The 16,001-nt window shown below is 41.9% G+C and overlaps 1 protein-coding gene across 1 annotated transcript in view; it reads left to right on the top strand.

Moving 5' to 3' along the window:
- The first annotated feature begins 7 nt into the window (after positions 1 to 7).
- The window catches only part of ppm1lb (protein phosphatase, Mg2+/Mn2+ dependent, 1Lb), a 56,400-nt gene continuing 40,406 nt past the window's right edge, over positions 8 to 16,001 (top strand). Inside the window, exons 1-2 of the mRNA XM_030743496.1 lie at positions 8 to 92; positions 140 to 563. Of these exons, the coding sequence (XP_030599356.1) occupies positions 165 to 563 (399 nt within the window). The 5' untranslated portion in view covers positions 8 to 92; positions 140 to 164. The remainder of the gene's footprint in view (positions 93 to 139; positions 564 to 16,001) is intronic.

The raw sequence follows: 16,001 nt of genomic DNA, 5'->3' as shown, positions 1-16,001 counted from the left end.
CGTCGGTCCAGTATATCCTGAATGCTTCCCGGTGTGAATAGTTCGGTTGAATGTGTCTGTTTCGCCGCTAACCAAAGCAAACACGCCGACGACGATGGAGTGAAATCTGCGGCGGGGGCGAGCGACACACAACCTGCCGCGATTTCCTGCGTGTAAATAAATAAATGATAGAGGATACAATGACCCTGCTGTCTCTGTTAGGTCGGATCATGCGTTATTTTCTGCTCAGACCGGAGACCCTGTTCCTGCTGTGCATCAGCCTGGCTCTGTGGAGTTATTTCTTCCACACGGACGAAGTGAAGACCATCGTCAAGTCCAGCCGGGATGCGGTCAAGATGGTCAAGGGGAAAGTGGCGGAGATGATGCAGAACGAGCGCTTCGGCGGGCTGGACGTCCTGGACGCAGAGTTCTCTAAGACCTGGGAGTTCAAGAGTAACAACGTGGCCGTGTACTCCATCCAAGGCCGTCGAGATCACATGGAGGACCGCTTCGAGGTGCTCACTGACATCGTCAACAAGAGCCACCCGTCAATTTTTGGGATTTTTGATGGCCACGGAGGGGAGGTGAGTCTGTCCCAGTTACGCTCCCAGTGTTTTTCTCAGTGTGTGCACCCAGGGGACATTAAAGTCATCTCCATGGGGGCTAAAGTGTGGGTTAAGCTGGACTGAGTGATCCTCAATTTTGAATGAGTTATGTCTGGTCCAGTTGAAGTCCTGCTCTCAGACCTGCTTTTATTTTTTCATTAAAAGCATAAATGAAAATAGAGCAGAGATCCAAGTCTGCATTGTCAACCAAACTTGGCCTTATTTTACTTTTTAATAAACTATCAGTAGAAGGGCTAAAATTCTACTTTCTGGACACCTAAAATATCCATTGGCTTAAAAAAAGATGTTAAAAGCCCCATAGAAGCGATCAAAATCCAGTCCAGAGTTGAGATCCAGCTGTTTGGTTTATTTTTCCAACTAGCTGACTCAGTTTCAGAACAGATATTTTTGTCACAAGTGATGTAGTCTATCTCATAATTCATTTATTACAGCATATTAGATTACATGAAGTTAATATGTAGTGATAAAGTTGCAGACATATTTAAGGACCATCCTGCCATTGGGCAGAGCTGCTGTGCTTCTGCTATAGCTCATCATTGCTTCCTCTGTAATTGCTTTTCTCTATGGTAATTTGATTAAACACAAACTAATTCAGGATTATGCAACGTAGGGTAAGGAGAAACCAAATTAATGAATGTCTTGAACGTTTTAACACAGACTCTTTAAGACGGGGACTCGAGGATTCACTTTGATGTCCTGATGTCATTGATGGGTGCATGTTATGACTTTAATTAGGACAAACCAAGTGACACACACAGAGAGACCGGTGCCTCTGGGTTGTCTTGTTACAGCTCTGCAAACACACTCACCCTCACTGACAAAATCTGCTTTAGATGGCAAAAGGAGCTGCATGTTCTCTATTTACAGCTTAAATCTATCCAAAAACAATCTCTCCTGGGTTTGTTTTTCCAAAGCGGGGCTCCATCCCTCATGGTCTAAAACAATTATAGCTGGAGGGAGAAGGATAAACTCAGATTTCTTCAGAGTCATCTACACAGCTAGCTGGCCCCCATATTGACATCGATCACAAGTCTGCTGGTTACAGTTGTTCTCCTTTGCTTTCTGCTTCTTTGGTGCTAATTAATGTCAGGGCATCGAGGCAACAGCCTGACAAAGCAGCTCACAATGACCCTTAAGAAGTGTTGTCAGTTAAAGGGGAAAAAGAGCATTTGACATGATGCCACAGTTAGATGGGAACATGAAAACACTGATTTATTATGAAGTCATAGCATGCCTCTGCTCTGGCATTGTTTTCTCAGGCTTCAACTGTGCCCTCAGCTGACAGTGCTGATGCAACAAAGCCACCACATAGAAAGAAGAAACACAAACTAAAAGACTGGACTCTTCTCTTCTCTTCTCTTCTCTTCTCTTCTCTTCTCTTCTCTTCTCTTCTCTTCTCTTCTCTTCTCTTCTCTTCTCTTCTCTTCTCTTCTCTTCTCTTCTCTTCTGAATTAAACATTACACCCTTTTTGATGAGCCACTTCTGGTTGCTGAGAAGCTCTCTCTCTTTTTTTTTAACTGTCTCACAGCAACAATCCTCACTCCTGAGGTTGACCGCTGTACTCTGATTGAGGCTGAATGATAACATGCTAAAAATAGGCAGCCAAAGGCATTGAGGTGGCTTTTCTAGTATGGGGAAATTAAATTTTAGGCCACGGCGCTGGCTGCTGCAGCTTTTGACCAAAAGTGGTCATTGGATTGGGTTTCCCTGTGGCCTTCTTCCCTCTGTGGAGTTCATTTTTAGCCATCAGTGGCCTAACCTGTTAGTGTTGCCACAGCTTACCACGTATGTGTTTAAGGGAAGTAAATAGGAGATATGTTCATTTATCTGCCAGAAAAGAGGAGAAAAAGAGTGGGAGAGCGTCAGTGGCGAGTGGGAGAACGAGAAGAGATGCTTAGGATTTGCTTTTGGATGGAAGAGTCTGTTTTATCGTTGCATGTCCATGGGCACCAGTTTATTCCCACGCCCTCTTTTGAAGTGTGGAAAATGGTTGCCAGTCAGCAGCTTCAGAAAAGAAAAAAAAAAACTTCCTGTCTTTGGTGGATGTTGATATTTTTATGTTTATACTTAGCCAGAGGGCATTAAGCAGAGTGATGCTGTGTGGCCCAAGGCAGCATCAGGATACTGGCTGCCTCAGCTGGCTTGTTAGTGAGGTGTCAAATGCTTCAATTTCTTCACACAGACACACAGACACACACACTCTCACACACACACACACACACACACCCACACACACACACACACACACTGCTCATTCAGGCCACATACACACAGTCATTAAAGCTATGTCGGACTTGTGCCATCATCTATTTAGCATCCAAGACTTCAACCCTTCTTGGATGTTTACAAATCCTGTAATGAACAGAAATATAAAATGCAGTCTCACTGGTGTATGAGCACACTAACTTAGAGGGAAAAAGGTGGGTTAAATTGCAATAAGGGCTGCCACCAGCAGTTACATAATTGATAAAGCAGCCAATTGTTTTATTTGATACCTGTGTAATTCTAGGAAATAAAAAAAAAAAAATTCCCAATGTTGTCAATGACCATTTCTTTTTGTCAAGAGTCCAAACTCAACACATTCATCCTACAATTACATAAAAAAAGAAAAGAAGCCAATGCTCATAACTAAGAGGCTGCAAATGTGTAAGTTTGTCTTCTTAAAGAAAAATACATGAACGTATTTATCAGAACAGCTGACAGTTTACCTGCATACCAACTCTGGTTTATATTTATGATACTGATTCATCAGCTTGGCAAAGAATTCAATTTCTTATTGTAATCCATTGCTGTTAATGCATGTAGCAGGTGCTGTGAGAAAGTGCAGGTTCTAAACGGAGGGTTTGAAAGTTGTAATTTCTGTATCCCATTATTGACAGGCAGACAGATGCTTTCTTGCCAAGAAATTGATCGGTACAAGATTGGTATCTTTTTCATTCCTGCATTTAGTTACGGAGCTGGAACAAGCAGGCAGTAAGCTTCAAACAGCTTGCCTAGCTCTTTTCCAAAAAGTCAAACTGAATTAAAAGGCAGTGTCCACAAGTGCTCTAGATTTACTAAATAGTCATGTGAGAAAGAAGGTTTTTGCCTGACTCAGTGCAGTCCTGTGAAAAACTACACCTCATGATTCAGTAGCTCGTAGAATCACCTTTAGCAGCAATAACTTGAAGTAATCATTTTCTGTATGACTTTATCAGTCTTTCACATCACTGTGGAGAAATTTTGTCCCACTCCTCTTTACAATTTTGCTTCAATTCATTGAGGTTTGCGGGCATTCGTTTAAGCACAGCTCTCTTAAGGTCCCGGCACAAAATTTCAATCAGGCTGAGGTCTGGACTTTGACTGGGCCATTGTAGGACCTTGATTCTTCTTGATTCTGCATGACACAACAGGACAAGCACTGTCTGCCAGACAGATGGCCTCACATTTGACTTGAGAATATTTTGGTATACAGAGGAGTTCATGGTTGACACAGTGACTGCGAGGTGCCCAGGTCCTGTGGCTGTAAAACAAACCCAAATCATCACCTCTTCATCACCATGGTTGACAGTTGGTATGAGGTGTTTGTGCTGACATGCTGTGTTTGGTTTTGGCCAAACATGGTGCTGTGCATTACAACCAAACATCTCCGCATTTGTCTCGTCTGTCCAAAGAAAATTGTTCCAGAAGTTTTGTGGTTTATTCAGACGCAAGTTTGCAAACTTAAGCTGTGCTGCCATGTTCCTTTTAGGGAGAGGAGGCTTTCTCCTGGCAAGCCTTCCAAACAAGCTGTGCTTGTTCAGTCTTTTTCTAATTGTACTGTCATGAACTTTAATATTTAACATGCTAACTGAGGCCTGTAGAGTCTGAGATGTAGCTCTTGGGGTTTTTTTGCAGTTTCTTTGAGCATTGTACGGTCTGACCTTGGCATGAATTTTCTGGGACGTTCACTCCCAGGAAGATTGTGGCAGTGTTTTAACAAACACCTGAATGCTCCAGACCAGCAAGCTTGCCAAACGTCTGCTTTTATAGAGGTGCTCACACTTGCTCATGGTCAATTAATCAAGTGAATTTGATTAGCAACACTGTGCTGTTACTTACCCTCTTAATTCTTGTTGAAGCAGTAAGAGTATATTTAGTTTTTCACATGACTGGATAGTAGACTACACAGTGAGTTTAACGTTTTGTAGAGCCGTGCAGTTACAGTAGACTGAAAGTATGGTACAAGGCCTCGCAAAAAAGTAGCGTACAACTGATGGTCATCACCCAAGCATGGCATAGTAAGAAAAAACATCAGACAGGCGAGAAGAAGAAAAGCAACGCATCACAAATTAAACAGCTGCAAAGTATTTATATTTGGGAAAATATAAACAATCTGTAATAAAACACTTGCACGTTTGTTTTTATGTCACCAAAGTTCACCTGTCAGTTTCTAATTGTTCAGCAGCAATGATGTAATTAATGGTGTTGAGAAAATAACCCCAGTCCAAGTGTCCAACTGTTTTTGCATTTAACCAAAGAGCTCACTATATAGTGCTACATAGAACTGCCTGAACAGAAGTGTGAATGAGTGCATAATTTTTGGACACAATCAAAGGTCTGCCCACCTGTGATCACATGATTTCTTGTGCGTATAGCTGCCTGGATGCAAAGCCTGTAACTTCAACTTCAGGCAGTGTCTGCTTCCAGTTTTTTTACTCTGATTTTATTCTAAAAGTTCTAACTGGAAGTGGTGATTCACATTGTGTGCCATGCTTTTCACTGCTACAATATCTCCAAGTCTTCATGCTTTTTCTCAGTTCATGATTAGTTAAGTTTGGAGTGTGATTCGTTTCTTTAATGTTGCCGTGTGTGCATTCTTCTGAAAGACACATCGTATGCCAAATTAAGGTGCATTCAGATGACCAGCTCCTACTGCGATGCATTTTGAGACAGAAAATGGATGTCTTCATTCATTTGAGTCTGTTTTCTTCCACCACTGCACTGGAACCAATCAGTTTACTAGCAGAAAAATACATTGTCAGTGAGTGGTTGATAATATCTGGAAATCTCCTTTTTTCTTTCGATATCTTTTTGCACCACACACCCACTCACACTCACACACACGCGCGCACAATGCAAATTCAATTTTCAAAGTGTTAAAAATCGGTGTTTAATATGAGCATATCCTCGGCAGTCCCCGTCATATTAGATGTTGGCTCAGTGAAGGGATTTATCAGTTAAATGGAGATTGATTTTTAGCTGACACTTGGGAATAACCTGCATGAAAGTGATAACCCTGGGCTTTCCGTCCATTTAATGGCAACATGAACCATTTGTTCCTTACCGGGATGTAGAGAGTCAGTCGTCCTTCTTGCCTCCCTGTCTCACTCTCAGGTTGTGGCTTCAGGCAGTGCAAAATTACCTTAACTGTAGAGTACAGAGAAGACATTCACTATAAGCCTGTTTAACTTAAATGCGGGGGCTTTTTACCTCTGTCTGTTTCCCCATCCTTTTAAGTTTTGTTCTGTGGATTTCCATCACAGTTCACTCTCTCATGCTGTTTCGATCAGTGGAGTTTGTGAGTGGGTTGTAATAGATACGGTTCCTAACTGTGAAGGAGGTGACTGCGGCGGGATCAGCACGAAGGAGCACAAATAACATTGAAACCACAGGGATGGTGATCATTTTCAGAGCACTCCTCTCAGTCTTAGCTTGTCCTGAGTTTACCTTTGCATCAATTTTAGGCTGAATGGCCATTTTTTTTCAAGTTTAATGCAGTTTCTTCAGTTGCAGAGAAGACAAGACTTTTGAGAGAGATTGATGATGGTCCACCTATTATATCCCAAGGACCTGTTATAATCTGGCAGAGTGTTGTTTGAATTTGAGGTATTTTAATGTGTCTATGCACATGTTTACGCCAGAAGCACAGATACCAAGCAGTTTGAATTCCTCCTGAGTTCACTCTCACTGGAGAGATGAAAGAAAGACTCGGCATGTGACTAATTGCACTGTTGGCTTTACAGGATTAGAGAGAGAGAGAGCAAATAAAGAGAGAAAGAGAGAGAGAGAGAGAGAAGGAGTAGCAAGACCAAGGACACCAGCATGTGCCTGGGTGTATGAATATTAATGTGTGTGTGTGTGTGTTGCAAGCTTGCAGAGGAAGCAGTTTGAGAGAGGGGGAGTTTGATGTTAGCGAGAAGACTTGAGCAAAGAGCACAGACCACCAAAAACCTATTAAGAAGAGCCACCTGCTTCACATTAAGTACCCTCAGAAAGTTTATATAATACACTAAGGATGTTGACTATTGGATTTTAATTTTTGTAATCAAAAAGTTGTAATCAGCTGTATTAAGTATTATTATATTATAAAGGAATCACCCAACTGTGTTGTTCACCTCTGCTTTATGGAGCTTTTAATGGCACTGTTTGGATCACTGCTTTTATTTTATGGTCCACAACTTTACTGTTTTTGTTCACTCACACTGCTCTCATCTGTGGTGCTTTTGGGCATAGCAGTGAAGGAATTTATAAGAATAAAAGTGTGTGTTGTTGCTGTTTTTAAGCCTTTAGGTTTCTGCGTGTTTCTTTCATCGGAATAAGGAGTCCAAATATTAAATTTAATCAAGCCATTTTCAAACAGTTTACAGATTAATCCGGGTCAGAACTGCATACCATACTCATGTGAGATGGCATGAAGTACTGGCACTTTCTAATTCAAGTTACAGTTGTCATATAGTCATAGCTTATCAGTCTGGATTACAAAACAGAATGTGGAAAGCAGAGAAATTCAACAACAGGGTGACCTCGAAGTCTCCATTTCTATCATTGTGTAGTCCTCATCAGTGTGATTCATTGTACAGTCATGATGACACGGAACATTATAAGTTTCTTTATTTTTAATCAGTTATGTTATTTCCCAGACAAATTTTCAGGGAAGTAAACGTATATAAGATATATATGTGGCATATACCATGAATATTCCTTCAGCAGGCAGTTGCTTGCTATGACTGCATTGCACAGTGCACATCTAAACGGCCAACACAGCTGACGTCTAGCAGTTAAAGAAAGAAACATTTTTCTTAAGGATTTTGCCCAAAATGGCTCTAACATAAGAGTAAATAATGAGTAGTGTGTGAAAATATGGCCGATGTTGACAATAAATCAGTTATTGCAGGTTTAAAGACTTCAAATATATACGTTGGCACTCTGGTTCCACCAGCCAGCCCATTCCCCCGTTAGCATGTTTGCATGGTGGAACAGACTGTTGAGATTCATGTAGATTTCAGATACAGGACACTTTGCTCATTGCTGGGCTGATTTCCCGTTGAAGGTCATCTCCTTGGGCAGCTCTGGACTGCTTTCAGTGTAGCCGCTATTTTCAGATTGCTACCTGAAAGTCCTGAAATGACCACTTGGAGACCTCAAACTTGTTCAGAGGGTGAGAGCTTCAGTGAGAAATTAACTGACTTTCAAATCAAGGACTATGGCTGCTGATGACAGCTGGGTCACAAAGTATGACACAAAGACCAAAGTGCCTTTTTCAGATGTTTACAGTTCTTGAACCTGAAGGTCATGCAACCAAAGAAATGCTAATCTTTTTTAAACGTCAAATCAGTCACTGGGTTGTGCGCTGTGAATTGGTCCCAAAGGGTCAAATGATGCAAAGCTCAACTGTAATGTCCTGAAATTCGATGCTGTTTTGGCCACAACAGCCTACATGGAAGCTACAGCTCCCTCTGACTTTGTCCTCTTTCTAAAAGGAAATTTAACTTTGCAGTTTTGACACAAGTCTTTATAACCACATCTCTAAGTGAAGAAATCTGAAAAGTTTTGTCATATGAAATTATCAGTTTTTTTTGTTTTTTTTATCATTTAAGAACAATTTAATCTGTAGAGCTATTGACCATTAACACTTAAACAAACCTAACTTATATCTGATGAAACATATTGCCTATCAACAACAAGCTACCTCACTGTTAACATTAAATGGAAACCTCTTTCCAAGATGGGACTTTTCCATTAAGGTTGCAAAAATAAAGCAAACTACATACCCTGAATTGTACCACACATACAATTCACAGAATTCAGGCACACAGTATCAGCTTTCTCTCCATTTTGCTTTACCGACGCCCAGCTGGATGCCTTGTTTCTGTTGACCGCATGGGTATTAGTCACAGCATGCAGTGGTCAAAGTTTAACTAGCTGCTTTGATCAATGCACTGACAGACCATCGTAGCACAGTGCAAGCCATCGAAAATAATTGGATTTGGAGTGCCGTGGTGCCGTTGTAGTGTTGTCTGGAAGCCCCATTTGGCTGAAGCATCAACAGCAGTTCTTAAGTGACACTGGAAGCCCCAGCAATTTACGTTGTGCTTTGATTATATTTTTAAAAAGATAGAGAGAAATGGATCTAATTATAATAAGTAAAATTGCTCATTATTGCTGTTATCCTGTTGTACTCAGTTCTGCTATTTGTGACAAAAGCTGTCATGCCACATTTCAGCCCTTCCTTTAAGTCAAGTGAAGCAGAGAGCGGCGAGCGTAGGGAAGTCATGCTCTCTTGGAAAATACTTGTGCAGAAGAGAAGAAACCAGAGAGCTGGAGAGTTCTGTTGAAAAGTCTTCTGACCTTTTGGTAATTTGTCCCGGGTAGTCAGGTTTGCCTTATTTGTGGTGACAAGACCGCCAGAGAGCGACCGAGGAGTGAAACACAGCAAATAAATGCATGAATGAGGCTGCTGTCTGTCAGGAAACCTAAATGTTTTGCCCTGGAGTAAACATCTGTAATCTCCTCTTGTCCTCTGTCATCATTTTACATAAAATAAATGTGAGTCTTGTTCAGAAGTCCTCCAAATGTACTAACATTTTCTTTGCCTCTGTGTATCGTTCAGCCCTTGTACTCTCTTTAAAAGATAAGAGCATTTAGTAAGTTAATAAAATCATGGCCTTCTCAGACTTGATGGGTGTGTGTACCTGTGTCAGGACTGTGTGTGTGTGTGTGTGTGTGTGTGTTTGCTAACAGCATGTAGCACCAGATAAGAGGACATTCTCCAGCCTCGTGTGCCATCCTTCCCTGTTGGCACTGACTGCTCAATAATTTAACACCCTTGCTGTCGAACACTTCAGCTAAAACCCCCCTGACTAAATATACAGCCTCCTTCAAGCAGAAGGAAGCCACAAGGTCACCGTTCACACACGCACATCAAATGACATCACACTGTGTTCGTGGAGTTTCTGAGAGGAGGTCTTGTCTGGAAAGTTATTTGTGAAGTTTCAGCTTTGCACTCTTAATCCAGAAGGGCTAGTCTGAGCTGTGATGTGGGTTTGGTTATAGAGCTGTTGTGTTTTGGTTGCCAAACACCCTCCACCACCACCTGTCCGTCACCCTGTTTTCCCTTTTTCACCCTTTCAACTTCCTCTCTCCGACTCCTCCTCTCTCCTAGGGGGGTTGACAGTGAGTGAAAGGCGCACAAGATCTTCGTCTTCAAGGCCATGTCAACCTGTCCCTCCTGCTGCCATTTCAGCTGCTTTGCGTGCACATGGTGAACAAATATGTTACCCCATGTGATGTTTTCCCCTAGTTTTAAATGCCAAGAACGCACATAGTGTTCAAAGTATAGCTTTAAAATCCAGTTTGAAACATTGCAAAACTACGAGTCTACCTCTGAATGCATAATGCTCACCTACAGCAGGACTCAAAGAAAATGCTATTAGACTGTATTATGTGTGTTTCTAGCTGATTAACAGTCTGTAAATCTAATCACATGGCTGGAACTAATTGGGCTACTGCACTTTGTTTTGAGAGGGCTGCATTCTCAGATGGCTGTCAAACAAAATGCTGAAGTCTGAGAATGCTTGCACTGCATCATCTAAAATTTGAATCCAGCTCCAGAAGCCTAACTCTGTTTGCGAGCGCCAGCTACTCAATTGTTTGTTTGTCTCTGTGTGATTGAGAAAATAGACGAGTCAGTTGGAGTTTGCCTGCTCGCTGGCAGTGAAGGATGGTGGGAGAAGAATGCTGGCTGAGAGGAGGTAGCGAGCTGCAGCTGTTCAGAGTTAGCAACTTTGTTGTGATTGTGTGTGCAAAGAGCCTGAGTCTTGATATTTGTATACCTCACAGTTGTGGCTCTTCCTCTCTTCGCGCTAGCCAAGTGGACCTGCAGGTAGGGCAGATGCATCCTCGTAAAAAGGAAACGGGCCTGCTGGGTGTGTGGCACTGTCTCTTATTAGTATAAATGGCCAGGTGTTGGGTGAGCCACCTTAGATAAATTTTAATCTTCTAGAGCCTCTCATAATAAACTATCAATCCATAACAATCCAAAAAATCAATCCTCACCCCCAACCGGTCGCTGCAGATGGCTGCCCGTCCCTGAGCTTGGTTCTGCTGAAGATTTCTTCCTGTTAAAAGGCAGTTTTTCCTTCCTGCTGTCCCCAAGTGCTTGCTCATAGGGGGTCATCTGATTCTAGGGTCTTTACCTTACAATGTAAAGTTCCTTTAGCCATATGTTGTTGTGATTTGGTGCTATGTAAATACAACAGAACTGAATTTTCTTAATCAGCTTAGGGTTGCGGGAAGGCTGGAGCCAGAGCAATAGGTGACCACACACTTTCACAACCACACCACAGCCAATTTAGAGTCACCAATTAAACTGGCAGGAAATCAGCTTACCTGGAGAAAACCCACAGGGAGAACATGCAATCTCCACACAGAAAGGCCCCAGCCGGCCGGCGGGTTCAAGCCTAGAGCTTTCTTGCTGTGAGGCGACAGATCTAACCATTTCTCCACTGTTGCCCATAATAAAACACCGAACAGCTTGTTTTTTATTTATAAAATGAGATTTCTGCTTTTTTTTTCTGACCATATGTTGGTGTGTGCATAGTTAAAGTTAACAGGCTGAGGCCGGTCTGCTGCACACATGTGCTGCACAGACAAAAGGAATGCAGCTGATATGAATGTTTGATATTTACACATGGTTTCTATTCAGGGGAAGAACTGTGAGCTACAAATCTTCTAATAAACTCAGCGGTGAACCAATCCTGAGCCAGGTTGTCTTTAATTTATGCTACAACAAAAGCTCATGGGATAAGATAAAAAAAAAAAGACCAGACTCCACAGAATGTCATTAACTTGTGCTTGTGATTAAAATTGGGAGGCAGAGGGATCTTATGCACACATTTGTATGTGTGTGTGTGTATGTGCATGCATTATCAGGCAGACGATGTATGTTTGTATATCAAGGTCTTGCTGGATCTCTGCCATGCACTGTTGATTATGGCCCTTTGAGATTCACAATTGTAAGAGGTTTTTTTCTCATTGCCCCTGCACGACCCTCCTCAATGAGTTCCCTGGAAAATAAAGAAGGACCTAATCTAAAACTAGTAAGGCTTTTGGACAATCTGCTCTGTAAGTTGTTTATTCTAAAGAGAAAACAGATGAGGTTGAAGATGGAATTGGAAGGAAGAATGAGGACAGTGCAGAAGGGTAAAGAAGCAGATTGAGATATTTTTGTAAACAGGCTGAAGGAAAAATCTACATGTTCATCAGAGTAACTGCAATAAATAAACTTAATCTTCCAATAGGATTGCGAGTTAATTCCCATCTTCATTTGTCTGACCTTTTTATTTGTGTAATCTTAAAGCATGCCAGCAGAGGCTGAAGGGCACTGCAAGTTTAGAGCAAAGCCTGCGCTTAACCTATCTGTGGAACTGTGATCTGCTGAGTGCATGTTTGAGGCCTCATGAGGTGTTGTTGGCCTCATTCAGAGAATCTGAAATGGGTTGTTCATATTCTCTGACCCTAGTGACCTAAATAAGCCTTGTTTTTACACAAGCACCAGGCAATTTCTGGTATGAAAATTCGGCTGGTCTGTTATGTAGATTAAAACTGTCATTGCGTTGTATGTCAGTATGTACCAGCTTTTAATGCTAATGTGAAAATGAAAACATGCAGCTTTTAAGTTGTTAACATTTAAATCACAATGCTGGCTTTATTTGAAAGCAATGAATATTATAGAGCATGTGTCTTTTGTGAAGGAGTGCACACTTCAGCCAGTGTACCTAACTGAAAAATAAAATGGTTGCAACTGTTTGAAAGCTTTCAAATTGCTTCTTTTTTTTTTACCACCCCCCAAGTAATTACTCAGATAAAAACAACAAGTCCTCACCTTGATCCAGAGTGTTTGTGTCCATGCTTGAAAAATTACTTGAAAAATTGAAAAATTAGTACTATATATATATATATATATATATATATATACACCACATTGAGTATCTTTGTAAATTAGTTTCGATAAAAGGATCTTTCCAGTGTGCCCTGGGTCATGGGCTGATGATGGCTTTGGGTGGATTGGAAGTTTTAGAGGCAGATAAACAGGAATAGTAATTGATTACTGTGGTGCAGGGGAACCTTATGGGGATAATGTTAACCTTATGGGGATCCTATGAACCTCAAGCCTCATAGGATCCCTGCACTCTTCAACTCTGAGCTGAGGCTATAACGAGTAGAACAGACAACAGAGCTGGTTAGATTTACCATAATCCCACTGGGGATAGTGGGATTAAATTCACTCTGTGGATTCTTATTCTTTTTTTCTTTTTCTTTTTTTTACATCATCCATGTCCCAGTCATGTGTATGTGTTTAATTATTCAATTAAGCTGTGTTTTCCTTTCTGGTGGCCCTTTTTGACCTATATGTGCTTACACATCCAGTACCTGCACCTTAACCAGAGAAAGTCTGTATGTTGCCCTCTTCCTGAGTTGATTTAATGAGCTTATCCAGCAGCAGAGCTGGTAGCTATACTAATGCTGCCCAGAAGAGAAGAGATGCTCTATTCAGGGTGCGATCAGAGGGAAAATGATGGTATGGTTGAGATGTGCCTTTATTTAGGGAAGGAGAGAGGAGGAGGACAGAAAGAGAGAGAGTTGCTGAGATGAGAGGGACTAATAGAAGCTGAGAAATAAAAATGCTTCTGGCTTACAGAAGTATAAGTGAAGATAGTGGAAGAGGGAGCTTAAAGCTGCTGTTTGGAGGTGGAGAAAAGGCAGGGAAGAAGTTATTTCTTTCACAGGAGATGAGGATAAAAGCGGATGTGCTGAGAGGCAGTGCCTTGGTCACAGCCTAAAGATTTTCCAGGACTGCAGCAAAACTCCTGTTTGCACCATGTCTCTGTAGATTCACAGACTTAAGGAATCTGTCTGAAGCAAAGAGTTGACAGATAGAAGTTAAATATAGCAAGTTACGAGTATGAAGTGCCAGTGGAGCTTTATCATCTTTTGATCATAAGTCTGCCAGACTGAAGGCCACGGCACCATGGGGCAGTTCCTCCCCTCAAGAAAGCATGCCGTACTTTTCTGCCTCTTTTGGTCTGTTTTTCATCTTCTCTCTCACACTTGCTTTCTGTCTCTGTTGACCTTTCCCTACAGTAACTGTCTCTGTTTTCTCTCCTTACATCTCCTCCCTCCTATCAATGTATCTACTCTCCTTCCTTCCGCCTCACCTACTCATCTCTTCTTGCTTTCCAGTCCCCTCATGATCTCTTTTTGTCCGCAGAAATCAAAGTCTGTCATTTGCCCTGAGTGTCTTCAGCTTAGTACTGTAGGTGCAGTTGGAGTGTGTGTGCGTGCATGCGTGCGTGTGTGTGTGTGTGTGTGTGTGTGTGTGTGTGTGTGTGTGTGTGTGTGGGAGAGAGTGAAGGAGGAAGTGGGAACAGTGAAGGACAAGGTTTCTTCTTCTGCATCACAGACCCGATTGATCTGTTGAACTATTTTAGGGTATAACTGTTTATTACATACTGCCTGTTTGGTGAAATGTTTAAGGTAAGCTTTAAAGTAGACATTTTCTTTTTTTTTTTTTTTGCCAAAGATGTGTCATCTTTGCTTTGTTTTTTCCCTATTGCTATTTCACCTGTCTTCTCATCTTTGTCTCTATTACCTGATGTATCTCTCTCCACCTTGCTATATCTATTTCCCACTTCCCTTCGCCTTTATACCTCTGTCTCCCTCCTCTTCGTCCTCCCCACACCCCCTCGCATCAACCCGCAGAGTCACCTTATCTGTCTGCAGTCTGTCTGACTTATTTATCACTGCTCTGAAATATTAAAGAGTCTGCTTCCTCTAGTCCTGAGGGGAGTCCACCACTTTTACTTACAACACATGCGTGTGCAAACACATACACACAACTTAAATCGTAGTGAGAGCACTGTGCTACACATCTTTTCTTTTGCATCTTTCATTTCAGAGTCTCTTATTGGCTTTTAGAGACTGACTGCGCATGGCATCCTGACAAATTCTGCTCCTTTGGGACCCTTTAGGTACATGTATGCTGTCAGAAAGACTTTTGGCATTTGTGCTTGAGTGACTGTCAGACAGTGGTGCATATGCCTGTTCCTGAACACCAATTAGCATGAGCTGATCTCGCCATGCAAGGGAGTCCTGACTCATGTGAACAAGTAGGGTTGCTGCTGGTGGCTTTATGGAAACTACAGTTTATGTTCAAGGGCTGGAAAAAAACCCTACTTCTCTCAGTCACTACTGTATTTCACAAGAAGTAAAAAAACATCAGCATGAGGCCCTTTCACGCATAGCCAAACAACAGATGTACCCTCCCTCCCTGCACGCTTTCTGACTTTATTTTATTTTTTCACACCACTATTATTGTCACTGAAATGTTAGTGCAACGCTATGAATGCCTCAAAGAAAAGACTGTCTGAAGGCATGAGTTACTTCCAAATTTGTGTCAAACCAAACTGTGCAAACCTTTTTAGCATTAAGCCACAAAGTCTTACAAGTGTATTTTAGTTGTTGCTGAGTGGCCTAAAAGTCCACAGACTTGTGAAAGAGCCACTGTGTACCTAACCCTAACAATAAAAAAAGATTAAACACGGTGCCACATCTGCCTAAATATCCCTTTTTCTGTATTCTGGCCTACTCCAAAATCACTAGACGCTACACTTCCCATATTTCCTGCTTCCTCATTCCTCTTGCCTGTCAAACGTCATGCAACAAGCTTGGAAAGCTCCAGAGTGACATAATGCAACTCTGCTAAAACACTGCATCAAGTCACAGTGACATGTAATGTGGGATTGTCTTTTTTTTTTTTTTTATTCATTTGCTTGATTTGATTTCACAGATAGCTCAGTTGTGCAGGTTCAATATGGCTCAGGCGATGTCACAGTTGCTGCATGCATACTGTCTTATAGTGCACACAGCATGAAAAGCCTAAAAGATGTGCATGTCTACACACACAGGCACATGGAGAAGGACAGAGGCTCATGCTGGCTTCTATTCTTAGCAGGCAGTTCCTTGGGGGTGCAGTGGTGTCTAAGGCTGGAAATGGTGAGCAGGCCAAAGTGGTGTGGATCTGCTCCATGATGGTACTGCACCTGCTGTGGAAACTGGGCTGCCTCGAAGCCCTGTGGCCCAACGCCTGCTGGCTC

Source organism: Archocentrus centrarchus, chromosome 13, assembly GCF_007364275.1.
Source record: "Archocentrus centrarchus isolate MPI-CPG fArcCen1 chromosome 13, fArcCen1, whole genome shotgun sequence".
Taxonomy (NCBI): Eukaryota; Metazoa; Chordata; class Actinopteri; order Cichliformes; family Cichlidae; genus Archocentrus; species Archocentrus centrarchus.
Note: the sequence above shows the minus strand (reverse complement) of the source record. Positions and strands in the feature narration are given on the sequence as shown.